The following is a 20828-nucleotide window of genomic DNA, read 5'->3' on the forward strand; positions in this document are numbered from 1 at the left end:
TCTGCTTAAAAAAGAGTACTGTATGAACTCCTACACTAAGGAAAACCATGACAGAGGTGAATACAAGAGTGAACGAACCCGTGCCAAGACCATTGAAATTAAAGCGTACATGGCACCTAGATGAGATCCATGAAGGCTGCAATCCAGCAACATCTGGTCATTTTTCTGTTCTAATACACTCACCAAACCTAATAACATCACCAAAGAGTCCCACCAATCCTGCTCTCTAGGCCTGGAAGTGAACACTATACTGCCAAAAGTGTGTATACACCTGACCATCACACCCGTATGTACTTGTTGAACATCTCCACTCTCTCTTCTGGGAAGGCTTTCCACTAGATTTTGGGGCGTGGCTGTGGGGATTTGTGATCATTCAGCTACAAGAGCGTTAGTGAGGATGAGGTCAGGTGCTGATGTTGATGTGAGGACGCTCCAGTTCCAGTTCATCTCAAAGGTGTTCAGTGGGGTTGAGGTCAGGACTCTGTGCAGGACACTCGAGATCTTCCACCTTCTTCCAACCTTCACACTCCACGTCTTCACGGAGCTCGCTTTGTGCACAGGGGCACTGCTTCTTAGTTCCAGTGAAGGGAAACTGTAATGCTACAGCAAACAAAAACATCAAACGCATACAGTATGGGTGTGATGGTTTTGGGTGCACAAACCTTTGGCAAGATACTATAGTGTAGGTCTTGAAATGTTTTTCAGACTTTCAGAAAAGACACATTGAGGCTATCTTTAAGACTGACACTGAAATTAATAACACATTTGGCTGCCTGATCAGCCTGACAGGATGCTGGTATTTTCTCAACTCGCATTTGAATCATGATTGAAAATATCACACTTATTAATAGTCGGCTAATATTTATACACCGTAGCTAGCAAACATTAACATCCCACATCTCATCACGTCTGTTTTTTTTTCTTTCTTTCTTTTAAATGGTTCTGCTCGGGTATTTCTGGCACAAGTTTCTGGCACAACTTTGCCTCAATAAAGTTAAAGCAGAAACAACAGTCTGACGGTGGAACTTCTGAGGAGTAAAGAAAGGTGACATTTGGGAAGTTGTAGTTGTATTACGAGTTCCCAGAAGAGAGGGAAAATAAACATGTAGGGTTCGAGATGATTATCAGTATTTTATGAATTTTATGATTTTTATGATGTGTACAGACTGCATGCTACGTAAGGAATAAAAAACACTTATGTGTCATGACGGTTACAGGAAAATAATCAACAGTGAGGTGGTGTGAAGCACCCTGAAGTTGATTATTTTCCTATAACAGCATTATAAAACACTTCCTGAAGTGTTTCATTTCTCTCATAGCACAGCATTTTGCCAACAATTACAATCTGTTCTTAATTGAAGACCGGCGCCATGTTTTTTTTTTTTATCTGTTTATTGTTACATTTAAAACAAGTTGGTTACTGAGATCACATATGTTATAACAGCTATAAACTGTTGTTCCCTCACCAGCCTCTCTTTCTTCTCTCTTGTAAAGTGTAAACTCGTCTGTCCCGAAGATGTCGGAAAGCTTGAAGTTGCAGCTTTACGTCTGACTGTTACAAAGCGCTGACACTGGAGACTCCTTCCGCACATGTTAAATAGCTCCCTGTGAACGAGGCGTTACTATAGGAGCGATAACGTATCAGAGAGAGTGCAGTGATGTAAAGCTGTGATGTGCAGCTGCGCTACTGTCAGAGCGGCTGTTATAGAGAATTAATCAACACCTCCTGACCAATCACGATCCAGAATTCAGCAGCGCCGTGGTGTAAGGTGTGTTATTAAAAGTCGACCCCGTCATCGTTAGCAGCACCGTGTTGGTGTAAAAGTGGAAGGGAACCTCGGTGCACTCAGAGGAAGGCTGCTTTCCAGATCTGTTCAGCCTGTGGAGATGTGTGGATGGATTCTATGAGTCAGAGAGTCAATGTCCCATCATGCCACCTGTGCCATATGTGTCACCAAGCAAACACTGGACATTCGGGAGAAAGACGAAGGAGACGCGTTCACACCAGAGTGTGAAATGTGGATTAATTCATTAGTTCATTTGCATTACTTAGTGTGAACATTCAATGTACACTCTACTAGAATAATTCAAGGAATGATTGTGTGAGGTTTAAAAATGACAGACGTCACTGTTTCTACGCAAAACATTTGAAACTCTGTAATGTGAAGTTCATCTGACTTTTCTGTAACCACATCAGCAGGGATGAGACACCGAGCCACTCGGGTGCGAAACTAAAGACACACACACACACAAATAAAATAAAAAAATAAAAATGACTTGGTTGATGAACTTTGTTCTAACGAAGAGGGACGCTGCATACGTTTCGTTTTAGCTGAACTGTGTGTCATATCTTAAAACTCTGTCCAAACCAATCTCACATTCCCTATGAAACACTGGCACCTGCAGCTACAGCCTCATGACAAATGACAGTTTTGCAGCCTCAGTGAGATTCCAGTAGCTTAACAAGTTCGATAAATTGCACAATCTGGCAACCCTGTGAGAGGTTTGTTGTTTTTTTTTTTAAAAAAAAAAAAGGAGAAGAAGAAGAAAAAAAAGGTTAACTCACAGAAAACGTGCTGAGGTGAAACTGGTGCTGAAGTGGTGATTTTAATTTAGTGTGTAGTCACGTGATTTGTTCAAAGGATAATTTTGTGATTGATGGGTTGGTTAGTGACGTGGGAGGGGGAGAGAGAGAGAGAGAGAGAGAGAGAGAGAGAGACTTTTGATCAGTAGAAACCTGTTGTTATAGATCGTCGTTCTCTTTAAGGTTCTTCTGCACCAGTTGAACGTTTCCCGTGTAATCTGTGTGTGTCCCCCCTCTCCACACCCGCCCCCCTCCCTACCCGGTGTGGAAGACAGACCGGGCGCGGAGGTGAGACGACGCATGATGTCGGTTTGGTGATGTGGCCGCTTTACAGGGGCGCGCACCGGGGACCTTGTAACCGCCTTTCACCGCGGCGGACCGGAGCAGGAGCAGAAGGAGGAGGAGGAGGAGGAGGAGGGAGCCGCGGACGGACGGGCTGATCGGTAAACGGAGCCCTTCACCCGGATATCTTCCACGAAAGAGTTTTTTTTTTCTTAGGCAGCACAGGGAATAAGCGCGCTTCACTGTCATTTCTCTTGGTCTTTCCTGGAATTTTTTTTTTTATTTGTCTCTGCGCGCTCGCGTGACGCCGTTTTCCGGGCTCAATGAACAGGTCGAAAACTTTGAGGAAACATGTCTGAAGATACTCGTTCCGTTTTCGTCGCGCGCGTTTGCTGTGTTTGTTGTCAAAAAACGAGGGAAAGCCAAAAGCACGAGGGCGCGCGTGATCATCGGTGACATGAGCGGCGGTCGGATCCGCGCGGCTGGTTGATGGCACTGCGCGCCGGCGCGACCTGCATCGGCCACGTCTTGCGCAGAGTGCCGCGCTTGCACGGCTCGCGTTCGCGGCGCTCCAGCAGCCTGCTGTGCCTCTCTCTGAGCCACGACCGCGACCCGGGGACGCTAGACTGCAAGCGCCCGTGCCAAAGCTTTCCCGACTGCCACTGTCGCCACTGCCCGTACCGCTGCCGCCGCGCACTCCCGGCGGATCCGCGGGGACATGAGCCCCACGCGGGCTGGTTCCGGGGCGCCATGAAGCGGCAGAACGTGCGGACCCTGTCCCTGATCGTCTGCACGTTCACCTACCTGCTGGTCGGCGCCGCCGTGTTCGACGCGCTCGAGTCGGACTTCGAGATGCGCGAGAAGGAGCAGCTGCAGGCCGAGGAGAAGCGGCTACAGGGCAAGTACAACATCAGCGAGGACGACTACCGGAAACTCGAGACTATCATCATGGAGGCCGAGCCACACAGGGCCGGCGTGCAGTGGAAATTTGCCGGATCCTTTTACTTCGCCATCACCGTCATCACCACCATCGGTGAGTCAGTGCGAGCTTCACGCGCTTCCTCTGTTCTTCGGAGTTTACTTCACCTGCAAACACGCGCGCTGTTGCTTGTGCACTAACTTATAGGCTTTATATTAATAACACCTGTAGTTCATTAATAACCAACTCACCTTGTTATAAACACGCACGGGTAACTCTTACAGCACTGAGTACAATTATTAGCACAGCTGCTGGAGTTCAGGCCACATCAAGGCCCCCCTTTTTTTTCTGAAATTTTTTTCTGAAATTTTTTGCTGTGTGACCAAAATGTCGAATTAAATATTTTACAGTCATACAAATGCAACATGAAGCATCTAAAAGTGTCTGGTGCTGCAGGCTGGATGCGCATTGCACACGACGCACTGCTTAATCCTGCACTAGTGAGCATCAAAATCACTTCTACATCACAGAGAACAGCCGGAATCATGAGTGTGTGGGAGCAAAAAAAAAAAACACAACCAAAAAACAAAAAACATCACACCTGAGGATTGAATCTAATTCACAACTGGTCGCTATTTACAAACTACAGGTGTGTAAGTGACTGTAAAATAATAATAATAATAATAATAATAATAATAATAATAATAATAATAATAATAATTTATAAAGGTCAGCAACATTTTTAGATCCAGGATGGATGGATTATAGCGTCACATGAGCACAATGACACAGTTATTGCTCAGTTAAAGAGGAGAAATAAAGCCTTGGGGATTAGTGAGGAAGTGTTAGATGTTCATAAATTCCATGGACGCGTGGATGGTTTCACACTTCCCGACTTCCTCACTGTGTATATTTCTTTATAGCTGCTTCATGCAAACGAATAAATCAGAGCAATACAGAAGCTGGGAGCGCGCGCGGCAGGGGTTCGTGATCAGATCAGCACCACGACTGTCTCCAGTTTCTCACACTTTTTTATTCCCCCCCCCTCATTAAAAAAGTGAGATAGAGATGATTGGCAGACCGGAAGTGCTGAACATATTCACGTCTGCAGCTTAACTCAATACAGTATGAAAAATAAAAAAACCCCTCTGCGTGGAAATGTGAGATTTGTGTTTTTATACCAGATTGCGTTTCTGCGCTGCTCGCTGGTGCTGAACGGACAGCGACAACCGCGGGCACGAGCACGAGCGGGAGCGAGCACCTCGGTAAAAAGCGTCCGCACCAACTGTAGCGACTTTTTTTTTCTCTTTTCTTTCGAAAGCTTTGTGATTTCCAAACAAACGCGAACTTTGCTACTTCTTTGCTAGCTTTTTTTCTTCTTCTTCTTTTTGCTCAGATATACTGCGAGGAGAAACATCTCCTGAGCACAGATTACACGCGTTCTAAGAGAAATGACAACACACAGGCGAACACAAAGGTTACACACGAATCTTGTGTGTTTAGTTTGGGGACATAGAGGGAGTTATTGATTATTATTGAAATGACTCCATGAAGTCTTTGTTGCATTTGCAAAAAAACCCCAAAAAAAACCCAAAACAAACAAAAAAACGCACCTAGGGGATAAAAACAAGCAGCCTATGTGCAGGTTATTTTCATCTCATTAAAATATATGACAGTGACGTGGTTTTGTCTCTGAGTGCATTTACTTTTGTTAGTAATTGTGGTGATGCACGATATTTAATTCATGTAAAGAGGATATATGCAGAAGTTTAAATGAAGGAAATTTAATGCATCATTTAAACATTTTTAATATTGTGTCTGCTTTTAAGCTGTTGTGTGTGTGTGTGTGTGTGTGTGTGTGTGTGAGAGAGAGAGAGCAGGTGCACTGCTTGTTCACACAGCTACAGAGAATAATTCGCTCTGCGCACTTAGAATAAAAGAGAAACTGACTGGAGCGACACTCGGAGAAATAAAGGTGCCGAACTTTTTTTTTGTACGTTTTCCCATCGTTTCTTTGGCACCGCTAACGGTCCGTGTGTTCTATCTTTAGCGTTTACCTTTAATGATGACTGTGAGGTCTGGTTTATGCAGCGTACCTTGCATTATTAGATTTTTAAGGTTTCTAGGTAACACACATACACAGCCCCTTGGTGGTTCCAGGTCTGTGAGGAGAAAAAAAAACACAAGTACACTTTGATACCTTGAAGCATTCCTGAGTGTGTATCTAGAAGCGTGACAACAGTGTGTGTGGCGTGTCGAGCATGCTCGGCCTGAGGACGCTTCTGAGGAGATTAAGACATCGTAAATCTGTGTAAAAGCAGCGAGATGAGTGTGAGAGTTTTGACTGTGAGTGTAATTGGAGTTAGGCCTCCCCTCATGAAACTGTGCTATTTTCCTCTTAGTCACTGCGTGATTGACAGCGAAAAGTGATGACACACACACACACACACACACACACACACACACACACATCTCGTCGTGACTCGGATGACGAGTTTCTCGGTTTCGATCTTATCACATCATGATTGCAGTATACTTTATCTCATGCTCACTGTTTTAACTCCAGATAAAATTTAGATACCTTTTTATAGGTTTTGGTGTGTGTGTGTGTGTGTGTGTGTGTGTGTGAGACAGCTAATATCCTTGTCATCGTCATGTCGTGGTGTTTCCCTGCTCAGCCAATCACAGATCGACGCACAGCCGAACTACAAATTATGTATTAATTCACAGTGTTTCAAATAACATCATTTGAATATTTTAATACATGTAAATGAAGAAATTATAATCATGCAAATGAACTCCTTGCTTTACACTTTGAGAAAAAAAAAAAAGATTAAGTCTAGAAATAAAAGATTAATTCTACAACCCTTAATTCAATTCAATTCAATTCACTTTTATTCGTGTAGCACTTTTAACAACGGACGTTGTCTCAGAGCAGCTTTACAGAAGCATATAAACACAGGATGGAGATTTTCAGTGTGTGAGTTTATCCCTATTGAGCGAGACGGTGGTGACGGTGGTGAGGAAAAACTTCCTGAGATGATACGAGGAAGAAACCTCGAGAGGAACCCGACTCAGAAGGGAACCCGTCCTCATCTGGGGAACGACGGATAGTGTGAAAGTAAAATAAAGTTTATTATGGTTTAACATGAAGTCTGTTTGTTGAACTCGTCCACTGTTCACTAAAGGAGACCCGAGTGTAAAACTGTACGTGGTAATCGCAGTCCTGAGGCCATCGCCTACAGCAACCGTAGTCCCAGCAACCACAGCCTTAAGGTGAGACACTACAGGGTCATTTTGTAATACAATAAATATCAGCGGATTGCTCGTATTATTGCAAGTGCTCGCATTTATTTACACAAATCATGCTTCATCGGATTAAATCTGCATAAATCTGCATATATAATTTGCCTTTCGTGTATGAAACCAATAATCTAGTCTTTGTGTGATATTCGAGTTAAAATGTCTATTTCACACTGAAGGACTCAAGAGAAAGACTTGAACATTTGAAAAATGTGTCAACTTGTTGAAGGTATTTTTTTTTTTACTCAGCTGAAAAATGTTACTTTGTTAGTTTTTTTTTCAGGTGAGAAAAACTGAATTTTAAAAATGACCTGCAAGTGTTTTTTTTTTTTTTTTTTTTTATCTCTGCAAAGGTTAGTTTTTTTTTTTTTTTTCAATGCAGAGCATTTTGTTGGAATGTCATTTATTTATTGTTTACTTTGTATTTTTTTAAAATGCCATTTCCTAAACCCAAATCCAAGTGAAGTTTTCTCTATGAGGAGATGTTTATTTAAGGTTTATGGAAGGAGTCTCCAGCGTCAGTGCTTTGTAACGGTCTGAGGTAAGCTGAAAGCTGTAACTTTAAGTTTTCCAACATGGGAAAGATCAGTGTTTTATTCCATGCATAAGGTGTAGGTGATGCTTCCGCTGTTGTGGATCTGACTCTCAGAGCTGGTCACTGGAGTGGTTTTGGATTCTTGGAAACAAGGATGGATGGAAGGGAGAAATACGGGAAGGCAAGAAATGTTAGAAAAGGTAGTGAGGAATGAAGGAATAAGGAAGGTAACATTAAGGAAACATGACAAACAGGAGGAAGAAAGAAAGACAGAGAAGTAGGGAGTGAGTGAGGGAAGGGAAGAAAGAAAGGAGGAAGGAAGGCAAGAAGTTAGTTTGGGAAAAGGATGGAAGGAGCAAAGAAAATAAGTGATAAGGATGGGATGATGAGCGTAAGGATAAAAGGAGAGTAAGAAAGGAATAAGGAAAAGAAGAAGAAAAGAAGGAAAATAAGAGGAACGCAAGAAGGAAGAGATAAAGTAGCAGAGAGTAAGGGAAGGAAAGAAGGATGGAGGAAATGGTGATAGAAAGAAAGAAAGAGTGGAGAGAGGAAGACATAAGAGTGGAAGACAAGAAGGGGGTGAGAGAAAAGGATGGAAGGCACTGATGTGGACACAGAGACGTTAGAGTACAGCAGTGATGTGGACACAGAGACGTTAGAGTGAAGCAGTGATGTGGACACAGAGACGTTAGAGTGAAGCAGTGATTTGGACACAGAGACGTTAGAGTGAAGCAGTGATGTGGACACAGAGACGTTAGAGTGAAGCAGTGATGTGGACACAGAGACGTTAGAGTACAGCAGTGATGTGGACACAGAGACGTTAGAGTGAAGCAGTGATGTGGACACAGAGACGTTAGAGTACAGCAGTGATGTGGACACAGAGACGTTAGAGTGAAGCAGTGATGTGGACACAGAGACGTTAGAGTACAGCAGTGATGTGGACACGGAGACGTTAGAGTGAAGCAGTGATGTGGACACGGAGACGTTAGAGTGAAGCAGTGATTTGGACACAGAGACGTTAGAGTGAAGCAGTGATGTGGACACAGAGACGTTAGAGTACAGCAGTGATGTGGACACAGAGACGTTAGAGTACAGCAGTGATGTGGACACAGAGACGTTAGAGTGAAGCAGTGATGTGGACACAGAGACGTTAGAGTGAAGCAGTGATGTGGACACGGAGACGTTAGAGTGAAGCAGTGATGTGGACACGGAGACGTTAGAGTACAGCAGTGATGTGGACACGGAGACGTTAGAGTGAAGCAGTGATGTGGACACGGAGACGTTAGAGTACAGCAGTGATGTGGACACGGAGACGTTAGAGTGAAGCAGTGATGTGGACACGGAGACGTTAGAGTGAAGCAGTGATGTGGACACGGAGACGTTAGAGTACAGCAGTGATGTGGACACAGAGACGTTAGAGTACAGCAGTGATGTGGACACAGAGACGTTAGAGTGAAGCAGTGATGTGGACACAGAGACGTTAGAGTACAGCAGTGATGTGGACACAGATACGTTAGAGTACAGCAGTGATGTGGACACGGAGACGTTAGAGTGAAGCAGTGATGTGGACACAGAGACGTTAGAGTACAGCAGTGATGTGGACACAGATACGTTAGAGTACAGCAGTGATGTGGACACGGAGACGTTAGAGTGAAGCAGTGATGTGGACACGGAGACGTTAGAGTGAAGCAGTGATGTGGACACGGAGACGTTAGAGTGAAGCAGTGATGTGGACACGGAGACGTTAGAGTACAGCAGTGATGTGGACACGGAGACGTTAGAGTACAGCAGTGATGTGGACACGGAGACGTTAGAGTACAGCAGTGATGTGGACACGGAGACGTTAGAGTGAAGCAGTGATGTGGACACGGAGACGTTAGAGTGAAGCAGTGATGTGGACACAGAGACGTTAGAGTGAAGCAGTGATGTGGACACAGAGACGTTAGAGTGAAGCAGTGATGTGGACACAGAGACGTTAGAGTACAGCAGTGATGTGGACACGGAGACGTTAGAGTGAAGCAGTGATGTGGACACGGAGACGTTAGAGTGAAGCAGTGATGTGGACACGGAGACGTTAGAGTACAGCAGTGATGTGGACACGGAGACGTTAGAGTGAAGCAGTGATGTGGACACGGAGACGTTAGAGTGAAGCAGTGATGTGGACACGGAGACGTTAGAGTACAGCAGTGATGTGGACACGGAGACGTTAGAGTGAAGCAGTGATGTGGACACGGAGACGTTAGAGTGAAGCAGTGATTTGGACACAGAGACGTTAGAGTGAAGCAGTGATGTGGACACAGAGACGTTAGAGTACAGCAGTGATGTGGACACAGAGACGTTAGAGTACAGCAGTGATGTGGACACAGAGACGTTAGAGTGAAGCAGTGATGTGGACACAGAGACGTTAGAGTGAAGCAGTGATGTGGACACGGAGACGTTAGAGTGAAGCAGTGATGTGGACACGGAGACGTTAGAGTACAGCAGTGATGTGGACACGGAGACGTTAGAGTGAAGCAGTGATGTGGACACGGAGACGTTAGAGTACAGCAGTGATGTGGACACGGAGACGTTAGAGTGAAGCAGTGATGTGGACACGGAGACGTTAGAGTGAAGCAGTGATGTGGACACGGAGACGTTAGAGTACAGCAGTGATGTGGACACAGAGACGTTAGAGTACAGCAGTGATGTGGACACAGAGACGTTAGAGTGAAGCAGTGATGTGGACACAGAGACGTTAGAGTACAGCAGTGATGTGGACACAGATACGTTAGAGTACAGCAGTGATGTGGACACGGAGACGTTAGAGTGAAGCAGTGATGTGGACACGGAGACGTTAGAGTGAAGCAGTGATGTGGACACGGAGACGTTAGAGTGAAGCAGTGATGTGGACACGGAGACGTTAGAGTACAGCAGTGATGTGGACACGGAGACGTTAGAGTACAGCAGTGATGTGGACACGGAGACGTTAGAGTACAGCAGTGATGTGGACACGGAGACGTTAGAGTGAAGCAGTGATGTGGACACGGAGACGTTAGAGTGAAGCAGTGATGTGGACACAGAGACGTTAGAGTGAAGCAGTGATGTGGACACAGAGACGTTAGAGTGAAGCAGTGATGTGGACACAGAGACGTTAGAGTACAGCAGTGATGTGGACACGGAGACGTTAGAGTGAAGCAGTGATGTGGACACGGAGACGTTAGAGTGAAGCAGTGATGTGGACACGGAGACGTTAGAGTGAAGCAGTGATGTGGACACGGAGACGTTAGAGTACAGCAGTGATGTGGACACGGAGACGTTAGAGTGAAGCAGTGATGTGGACACGGAGACGTTAGAGTGAAGCAGTGATGTGGACACAGAGACGTTAGAGTACAGCAGTGATGTGGACACGGAGACGTTAGAGTGAAGCAGTGATGTGGACACGGAGACGTTAGAGTGAAGCAGTGATGTGGACACGGAGACGTTAGAGTACAGCAGTGATGTGGACACGGAGACGTTAGAGTGAAGCAGTGATGTGGACACGGAGACGTTAGAGTACAGCAGTGATGTGGACACGGAGACGTTAGAGTGAAGCAGTGATGTGGACACGGAGACGTTAGAGTGAAGCAGTGATGTGGACACAGAGACGTTAGAGTGAAGCAGTGATGTGGACACGGAGACGTTAGAGTGAAGCAGTGATGTGGACACGGAGACGTTAGAGTGAAGCAGTGATGTGGACACAGAGACGTTAGAGTACAGCAGTGATGTGGACACAGAGACGTTAGAGTACAGCAGTGATGTGGACACGGATACGTTAGAGTACAGCAGTGATGTGCACACGGAGACGTTAGAGTGAAGCAGTGATGTGGACACGGAGACGTTAGAGTACAGCAGTGATGTGGACACGGAGACGTTAGAGTGAAGCAGTGATGTGGACACGGAGACGTTAGAGTACAGCAGTGATGTGGACACAGAGACGTTAGAGTACAGCAGTGATGTGGACACGGATACGTTAGAGTACAGCAGTGATGTGGACACGGAGACGTTAGAGTGAAGCAGTGATGTGGACACAGAGACGTTAGAGTACAGCAGTGATGTGGACACAGATACGTTAGAGTACAGCAGTGATGTGGACACGGAGACGTTAGAGTGAAGCAGTGATGTGGACACAGAGACGTTAGAGTACAGCAGTGATGTGGACACAGATACGTTAGAGTACAGCAGTGATGTGGACACGGAGACGTTAGAGTGAAGCAGTGATGTGGACACGGAGACGTTAGAGTGAAGCAGTGATGTGGACACGGAGACGTTAGAGTACAGCAGTGATGTGGACACGGAGACGTTAGAGTGAAGCAGTGATGTGGACACGGAGACGTTAGAGTGAAGCAGTGATGTGGACACGGAGACGTTAGAGTGAAGCAGTGATGTGGACACGCAGACGTTAGAGTACAGCAGTGATGTGGACACGGAGACGTTAGAGTGAAGCAGTGATGTGGACACGGAGACGTTAGAGTACAGCAGTGATGTGGACACGGAGACGTTAGAGTGAAGCAGTGATGTGGACACGGAGACGTTAGAGTACAGCAGTGATGTGGACACGGAGACGTTAGAGTGAAGCAGTGATGTGGACACGGAGACGTTAGAGTGAAGCAGTGATGTGGACACAGAGACGTTAGAGTACAGCAGTGATGTGGACACGGAGACGTTAGAGTGAAGCAGTGATGTGGACACGGAGACGTTAGAGTGAAGCAGTGATGTGGACACAGAGACGTTAGAGTACAGCAGTGATGTGGACACGGAGACGTTAGAGTGAAGCAGTGATGTGGACACGGAGACGTTAGAGTACAGCAGTGATGTGGACACGGAGACGTTAGAGTGAAGCAGTGATGTGGACACGGAGACGTTAGAGTGAAGCAGTGATGTGGACACGGAGACGTTAGAGTGAAGCAGTGATGTGGACACGGAGACGTTAGAGTACAGCAGTGATGTGGACACGGAGACGTTAGAGTACAGCAGTGATGTGGACACGGAGACGTTAGAGTGAAGCAGTGATGTGGACACAGAGACGTTAGAGTACAGCAGTGATGTGGACACGGAGACGTTAGAGTACAGCAGTGATGTGGACACGGAGACGTTAGAGTGAAGCAGTGATGTGGACACGGAGACGTTAGAGTACAGCAGTGATGTGGACACGGAGACGTTAGAGTGAAGCAGTGATGTGGACACAGAGACGTTAGAGTACAGCAGTGATGTGGACACAGAGACGTTAGAGTACAGCAGTGATGTGGACACGGATACGTTAGAGTACAGCAGTGATGTGGACACGGAGACGTTAGAGTGAAGCAGTGATGTGGACACGGAGACGTTAGAGTACAGCAGTGATGTGGACACGGAGACGTTAGAGTGAAGCAGTGATGTGGACACGGAGACGTTAGAGTACAGCAGTGATGTGGACACAGAGACGTTAGAGTACAGCAGTGATGTGGACACGGATACGTTAGAGTACAGCAGTGATGTGGACACGGAGACGTTAGAGTGAAGCAGTGATGTGGACACAGAGACGTTAGAGTACAGCAGTGATGTGGACACAGATACGTTAGAGTACAGCAGTGATGTGGACACGGAGACGTTAGAGTACAGCAGTGATGTGGACACGGAGACGTTAGAGTGAAGCAGTGATGTGGACACGGAGACGTTAGAGTACAGCAGTGATGTGGACACGGAGACGTTAGAGTGAAGCAGTGATGTGGACACAGAGACGTTAGAGTGAAGCAGTGATGTGGACACGGAGACGTTAGAGTGAAGCAGTGATGTGGACACGGAGACGTTAGAGTACAGCAGTGATGTGGACACGGAGACGTTAGAGTGAAGCAGTGATGTGGACACGGAGACGTTAGAGTGAAGCAGTGATGTGGACACAGAGACGTTAGAGTACAGCAGTGATGTGGACACAGAGACGTTAGAGTACAGCAGTGATGTGGACACAGATACGTTAGAGTACAGCAGTGATGTGGACACGGAGACGTTAGAGTGAAGCAGTGATGTGGACACAGAGACGTTAGAGTACAGCAGTGATGTGGACACAGATACGTTAGAGTACAGCAGTGATGTGGACACGGAGACGTTAGAGTGAAGCAGTGATGTGGACACAGAGACGTTAGAGTACAGCAGTGATGTGGACACAGATACGTTAGAGTACAGCAGTGATGTGGACACGGAGACGTTAGAGTGAAGCAGTGATGTGGACACGCAGACGTTAGAGTACAGCAGTGATGTGGACACGGAGACGTTAGAGTGAAGCAGTGATGTGGACACGGATACGTTAGAGTACAGCAGTGATGTGGACACGGAGACGTTAGAGTGAAGCAGTGATGTGGACACAGATACGTTAGAGTACAGCAGTGATGTGGACACGGAGACGTTAGAGTGAAGCAGTGATGTGGACACGCAGACGTTAGAGTACAGCAGTGATGTGGACACGGAGACGTTAGAGTACAGCAGTGATGTGGACACGGATACGTTAGAGTACAGCAGTGATGTGGACACGGAGACGTTAGAGTGAAGCAGTGATGTGGACACGGAGACGTTAGAGTGAAGCAGTGATGTGGACACGGAGACGTTAGAGTACAGCAGTGATGTGGACACGGAGACGTTAGAGTACAGCAGTGATGTGGACACGGAGACGTTAGAGTGAAGCAGTGATGTGGACACGGAGACGTTAGAGTGAAGCAGTGATGTGGAAACAGAGACGTTAGAGTACAGCAGTGATGTGGACACGGAGACGTTAGAGTACAGCAGTGATGTGGACACGGAGACGTTAGAGTGAAGCAGTGATGTGGACACGGAGACGTTAGAGTGAAGCAGTGATGTGGACACGGAGACGTTAGAGTGAAGCAGTGATGTGGACACAGAGACGTTAGAGTACAGCAGTGATGTGGACACAGAGACGTTAGAGTACAGCAGTGATGTGGACACGGAGACGTTAGAGTACAGCAGTGATGTGGACACGGAGACGTTAGAGTGAAGCAGTGATGTGGACACGGAGACGTTAGAGTACAGCAGTGATGTGGACACGGAGACGTTAGAGTACAGCAGTGATGTGGACACAGAGACGTTAGAGTACAGCAGTGATGTGGACACAGAGACGTTAGAGTGAAGCAGTGATGTGGACACAGAGACGTTAGAGTACAGCAGTGATGTGGACACGGAGACGTTAGAGTGAAGCAGTGATGTGGACACGGAGACGTTAGAGTACAGCAGTGATGTGGACACGGAGACGTTAGAGTGAAGCAGTGATGTGGACACGGAGACGTTAGAGTACAGCAGTGATGTGGACACAGAGACGTTAGAGTACAGCAGTGATGTGGACACAGAGACGTTAGAGTGAAGCAGTGATGTGGACACGGAGACGTTAGAGTACAGCAGTGATGTGGACACGGAGACGTTACAGATATGAGCTCGGTGATGATTCAGCACTTCTGAAGCACAGTCTCTCTGAAACGCTCAGTGTGTAGAGAATCGTGTGTGTAAAGTCAGCTGAGGTGATTAGGACTGAGATTTGCTGACTCATCATCTGCGTATAAAAACTGAAGGATAGACAGAAAACATGACGAGCTGTGTGAATAGACTCGAGTGCTCTATACACTCCGTATTGGAAGGGGCGGAGCCATCACTCATCCATCATACTTCACATTTTGCTAATAAGCCGACGCCCCAAGCGAGTGTGATGTAACACAGTGAATAAAAGTGAGAAGTGAAATGTAGACCGGGAATTATGGGATTAATAAAGAGACGGAGTATCTGCAGTGTTTCTTTCTCACTCTGTGTGTCTTCCTCCCTTCTTTCTTTCTTTCTTTCCTCACTTTTTCTTTATTGCTTTCTTTCTTGTTTTTCTATTCCCACTTTTCCTCTTCCTTAATTTTTTATTCCCTTATTGGCTTTCAGCCTCACTTCTTTCTTTCCTCTCCCCTCCTTTCCTGTCTTCCTTCCTCCTTTTTCCTTCTTCTTTTCTTCATCTCTTTTCTTGTCCTCCCTCTCTTTCTTCCACCCTTTTTACTTATTTCCTTTTACACAATCCACCCTTTTTCGTCCTTTTCCCCACTCTTTCTTTCTTTCTTTCTTTCCTTCTTCCTTTGATCCTGTCTTTTTTTTACGTGCCCTCCTTTCTTATTTTCCTTTGTTTTTTCAGTCCTCTTCTTCCTCCTTTCCTCTCTTCCTTTCATTCTTGTCTTTATTTCTTCCTGTCTTTTCTCTCCTTCTCCTTTTCCTTCCGTCCTTCTTGACTTCTTTCTGTTCCTCCGTACTTTTCCACCGTACCTGTTTTTCATTCCTTTTTTTTTTTTTACACCTCTCCCTCTTCCTTTTCCCTTCCTTGTTCTCTTCTTTTTTCTTTCTTTCTTTCTTTCTTTCTTTCAGAATATAGCCGTTCTTTTTAATAAGCGTGATCACATACCCTCTGCCCGTGTTAAAGGTGTTTATGGCCGAAGCTGAAAACGTCTCCTCCTGCTCCCGTTATCGGGTTTTCCTCGTCTTTGCTCCGTGGTGGGATTAGTTGTGTTTGGTGTAATTAAGACACGAGTCTCGTTTACACATCAGCGTATTACGGCTCGTGGGATTGTTTCCATCGATGTGTCATGTGCAAACACGACTTGACAGTCGAGCTAATAACTTTTCCGAACCTCTGTTTACTCGGCTCTAGGTCACCGTGTTTCGGTTTTAAAGACTCAATCAGCACTACTTGAAATCGTCGTCAGTGTCCGTGTGTCAGGATTAGTGCCGCGTTTACACAACAGATCTGCTCATATGTGGAATTACTGGTGGCATTATTGATTGTTGCCATGGTAACTTAATGGAAAAACAAAAAAAAAACCAAACAGATTTATGTATTAAACCCCGGTTCACGTCTCTCCAGACAAACCCACTTGTCGAGCTTTGCGTGGTTGATAACGAGAGTAGCACTCAGTTTTAGGGAGGAGTTACGCAGACGCAATCTTTCCCCCCGTTCAAAAAATAATGGCACCATCCCCGCTACGTTAGTAGCCCAGCTAGATAACTTACGAGTCGATTAAGCTGAAATGCTACTCTCCAAATGCCGTAATTTCTAATGATGACTGGGTTATTTTATTGACTGGGAATCGAGTTGAATTATTAAAAGAAACATGGTGTCATCAACTAATCAGGTTTCAGTAGGTTTTTCACAGTGTTTTATATGAAATAAACAGAGCAAAACATGGCCATCAGCCAATCATCTTTAATACCATCAATAATACCAGAGTTATAAAGCGTACTTCTTCCTGTGAAATAGATTTTAAGGAAATGTATTAACATTAGATAATCAGGCCGGTTTATACGCTACGTATCCTCCAAGCCCTCCGTTGTTTGATCTCACACTCACTCCTGACTTGTTTTATTTACAGTTGGACCACTGACTATCATTTCCATGAATAATCCACAGTTACTGCTATTAATATTACATGCCATTTTGTTTACTCTTTCTAGTGCCTGGTGTAATAAAACCAGAGAAAAGGATGAGAGCAAAGTTGTGAGTCGTTTTTTTTTTTTTTTTTCTTTCTTCCCCCACTACTGTGCACCCACATTTATTTGAATAGGAATGAAACAGAACTAGGAACAGAAATTATACAGGCATTTTCATTCCTCCCTTCATTCATTCTTTCCTTCTGCCATGTAACGGAGGTTGGGACGGATGCAAGCGCAGATAAGAGCTTTGTTATAGGCTAGATTGGTAGACAAATCCAAAATGTGAGACATAGGCGTGGTCAGACAGGCAAATGGTCAAGGCGATGGGCAAATGGGCATGAACGAGGCGAGGCGAGGCGAAACACAAAACGAGAAACTAGAAGCGAGATCAAAAACCATGAAGAAAGGCTTGGCACTGCGATAACACTCAATACTTCGCACCGCATACAGACACACCAGGGGTTTAAATAACAAACATGATTAAGTGTGAACACAAAACAGCTGAGACTAATTATGACACATAAGGGAACAACCAATGACGATACAGGGGCGGGGACAGGACAGAAATCATAACAAACGCACATGTTAAAAGTAAACAAATGTCAATGTCACTGAACCCCGGAAGCACGCTGCGTGCAACAGTGCTAGTGTGAGGGGAAATCGTAGCGCCTTCCTTCCTTCCTTCCTTCCTTCCTTCCATAATTCTTCTTCTTTTTTCCTTGGTGTATCTTCTTTGTATTTTCCATCTCCCACATTCTTTCCTCTTTCCCTTCTCCATTCCATCCATCAAGTCCTTCTTCCTCTGTTTCTTTGATTGTTCCTATAAAATATTAAGAATTAAGGATCTTCAGTTGTCCCTTAAAGGTTCTATGTAGAACCTGACACGTGTTTTCCTATCAGAACCACCCCACACTTAAAAAAAAAAAAAAAAAAAGAATTCTTAATTAGCCACTGAACCTTTAAAGTACCCTTGAAGTGTTTTTTTTTTATGTCCCTTGGGGAACTCCTTAAAGTTTAGATGTAAAATCCTACAACAGGAAATTGAAATTGTTCAATGTAGTACCTACCTACAACACACACTTCCTTCCTTCAATTCTTTCTTTCTTCCTAAAGAACTAATAGAACCCTGCTGAGTGTACTGTATGTATTAAGTGGTTAAGTGTGTGACACAAACTCCATATCGTTGCTCATTATTTCCTATCTCTCTTTAGGGGATCATTGGACAGTGACAGGTTCTTAGCGTCCTAACAAGGTCCTGCTTGGAATACGTTCTGACAGGGAAACACTTGTAAGGATAGAAAACGTATAATCTATCTTTTCTATCCTTGTCTATGTCCTACATATCTTTCTGGGTTTCTCTTCTCATCTTCCTTCTTTTCGTTCCTCTCCTTTGCTTCCTTCCTTCATCTTTTCTTCCTTCCTTGTTTCATTCCATAATTTCCTTTTCTTTCTTATCTATTGCATGGAGGTCAAGCTCACGTCGTGGGGAATTGAGAATGGGTCACTGTCAGGGATTCTGTAGAGGACGCAGATGCAAGTGCAGATTTCAATTTGAAAAGGAAATGAACGGTACAGACAGAGCGGATTTCGACCCCAAAATACGAACCATGGTTTCAAGGCAAAAAAAAAAAAAAAGACACACACGGAATAGGAAGCACAACGTGACAACAAACGACAACGAAAAAGACAACAGTTAAACGATAAGTGAGGTGCAAGATGTGACTTATATTAGTATTGCCCATTAACCAAACTGTGACACTGGTGGTGCAAAGAGTCATATGACGTGATCCAGTGAGGTGCAGTGGCTGATGGGAAACATAGTCAAGCACCGATTTTGGCATAAACATGGCAGATGTGTAAATTTATAACAATATGCATGAATTGAAACGTATATAAAAAGTACAAGTGGGTGGGGTTAAGGTTTGGGGTGGGGTTAGCGCTTAGTACTATGCTTATTACCTTAACTGTATGAAACGGAACAAAATTCAAACACACCATCCTCACTAATGACAAATAATACGCATTAGTCTGAAGACTTGAATTTATTTAGATTTATTGTTGTTTAGATTTATTATTTAGCGGCATCGTAATTAATTTGCATAAAAATTGAAATAAACTGTCAATCGTCAGTCATGAGCTGTGTAAGTCCACGTGCTGTGAGCTCTTTTTTTAAGCTGTGCACTAGTTTTCCTGTCCCACAGCCTTCACAGAAAGCTTATTGCAGCTGCTCTGTTAAACACACACACTTTATTTTATGGCTGTGCAGATAAAGAGGCCAGTATCCACAACGCCTGTCCTCCTACACGACCATGTGATCATGGACGTCAAAGCCATGGTGTATGGGCATAAAACTCTGATCTGGAAACAGACGTTGGGTTTAGTGGTTGTTTATGAGGCTGGATTTGTTACATTTCCCCCAACGTGCTCATCTCCGCGATGATGTTTGCTTTGCTTTATTTCCCGTATGATGTTTGCTTTATGTAGAGCAGCGTGATATTGAGGGAGCAATAATGGAGTTTTTATAATATATTACCAACATGTAATAACCATATTCATAATATTTGACTTGGTGAATGAGCCACACTCCTATATGCAATTTTAACCCTCATTAATCATGCATTAGACTGGAGTTTATTTCATATTCATGATGCTTGCAGAAAACACAGAGCAAAATAGAGACTCATGATTATTTTATATACTGGGAGAAGAAAATGGTCAGAGTCTGGCTTTAACAGCATCTAGATCAGTGATTTGCAAACTTTGTTTAAACTATAGTAACCCCTTACTGCGCTAGAACACAAACTTCCAACACACTATATATTCCTACATATTCATCTCTACTCATCCCTGCATATTCGTCCCTACATATCCATCTCTACTCATCCTTACATATTCATCTCTACTCATCCCTACATATCCATCTCCACTCATCCCTACATATTCATCCCTACATATCCATCTCTACTCATCCTTACATATTCATCTCTACTCATCCCTACATATCCATCTCTACTCATCCCTACATATCCATCTCCACTCATCCCTACATATTCATCCCTACATATCCATCTCCACTCATCCCTACATATTCATCCCTACATATCCATCTCCACTCATCCCTACATATTCATCCCTACATATCCATCTCCACTCATCCCTACATATTCATCCCTACATATCCATCTCCACTCATCCCTACATATTCATCCCTACATATCCATCTCTACTCATCCTTACATATTCATCTCTACTCATCCCTACATATCCATCTCTACTCATCCCTACATATCCATCTCCACTCATCCCTACATATTCATCCCTACATATCCATCTCCACTCATCCCTACATATTCATCCCTACATATCCATCTCCACTCATCCCTACATATTCATCCCTACATATCCATCTCCACTCATCCCTACATATTCATCCCTACATATCCATCTCTACTCATCCCTACATATTCATCCCTACATATCCATCTCCACTCATCCCTACATATTCATCCCTACATATCCATCTCTACTCATCCTTACATATTCATCTCTACTCATCCCTACATATCCATCTCTACTCATCCCTACATATCCATCTCCACTCATCCCTACATATTCATCCCTACATATCCATCTCCACTCATCCCTACATATTCATCCCTACATATCCATCTCCACTCATCCCTACATATTCATCCCTACATATCCATCTCCACTCATCCCTACATATTCATCCCTACATATCCATCTCCACT

General features: G+C 44.6%; 1 protein-coding gene across 1 annotated transcript in view; it reads left to right on the top strand.

Moving 5' to 3' along the window:
* The first annotated feature begins 2590 nt into the window (after window positions 1-2590).
* kcnk9 (potassium channel, subfamily K, member 9) overlaps window positions 2591-20828 on the top strand; it is an 81134-nt gene continuing 62896 nt past the window's right edge. Inside the window, exon 1 of the mRNA XM_053641485.1 lies at window positions 2591-3899. Coding sequence (XP_053497460.1) covers window positions 3356-3899 — 544 coding nt within the window. The 5' untranslated portion in view covers window positions 2591-3355. The remainder of the gene's footprint in view (window positions 3900-20828) is intronic.

This window comes from Ictalurus furcatus, chromosome 14 (genome assembly GCF_023375685.1).
Source record: "Ictalurus furcatus strain D&B chromosome 14, Billie_1.0, whole genome shotgun sequence".
NCBI classification, from domain to species: domain Eukaryota; kingdom Metazoa; phylum Chordata; class Actinopteri; order Siluriformes; family Ictaluridae; genus Ictalurus; species Ictalurus furcatus.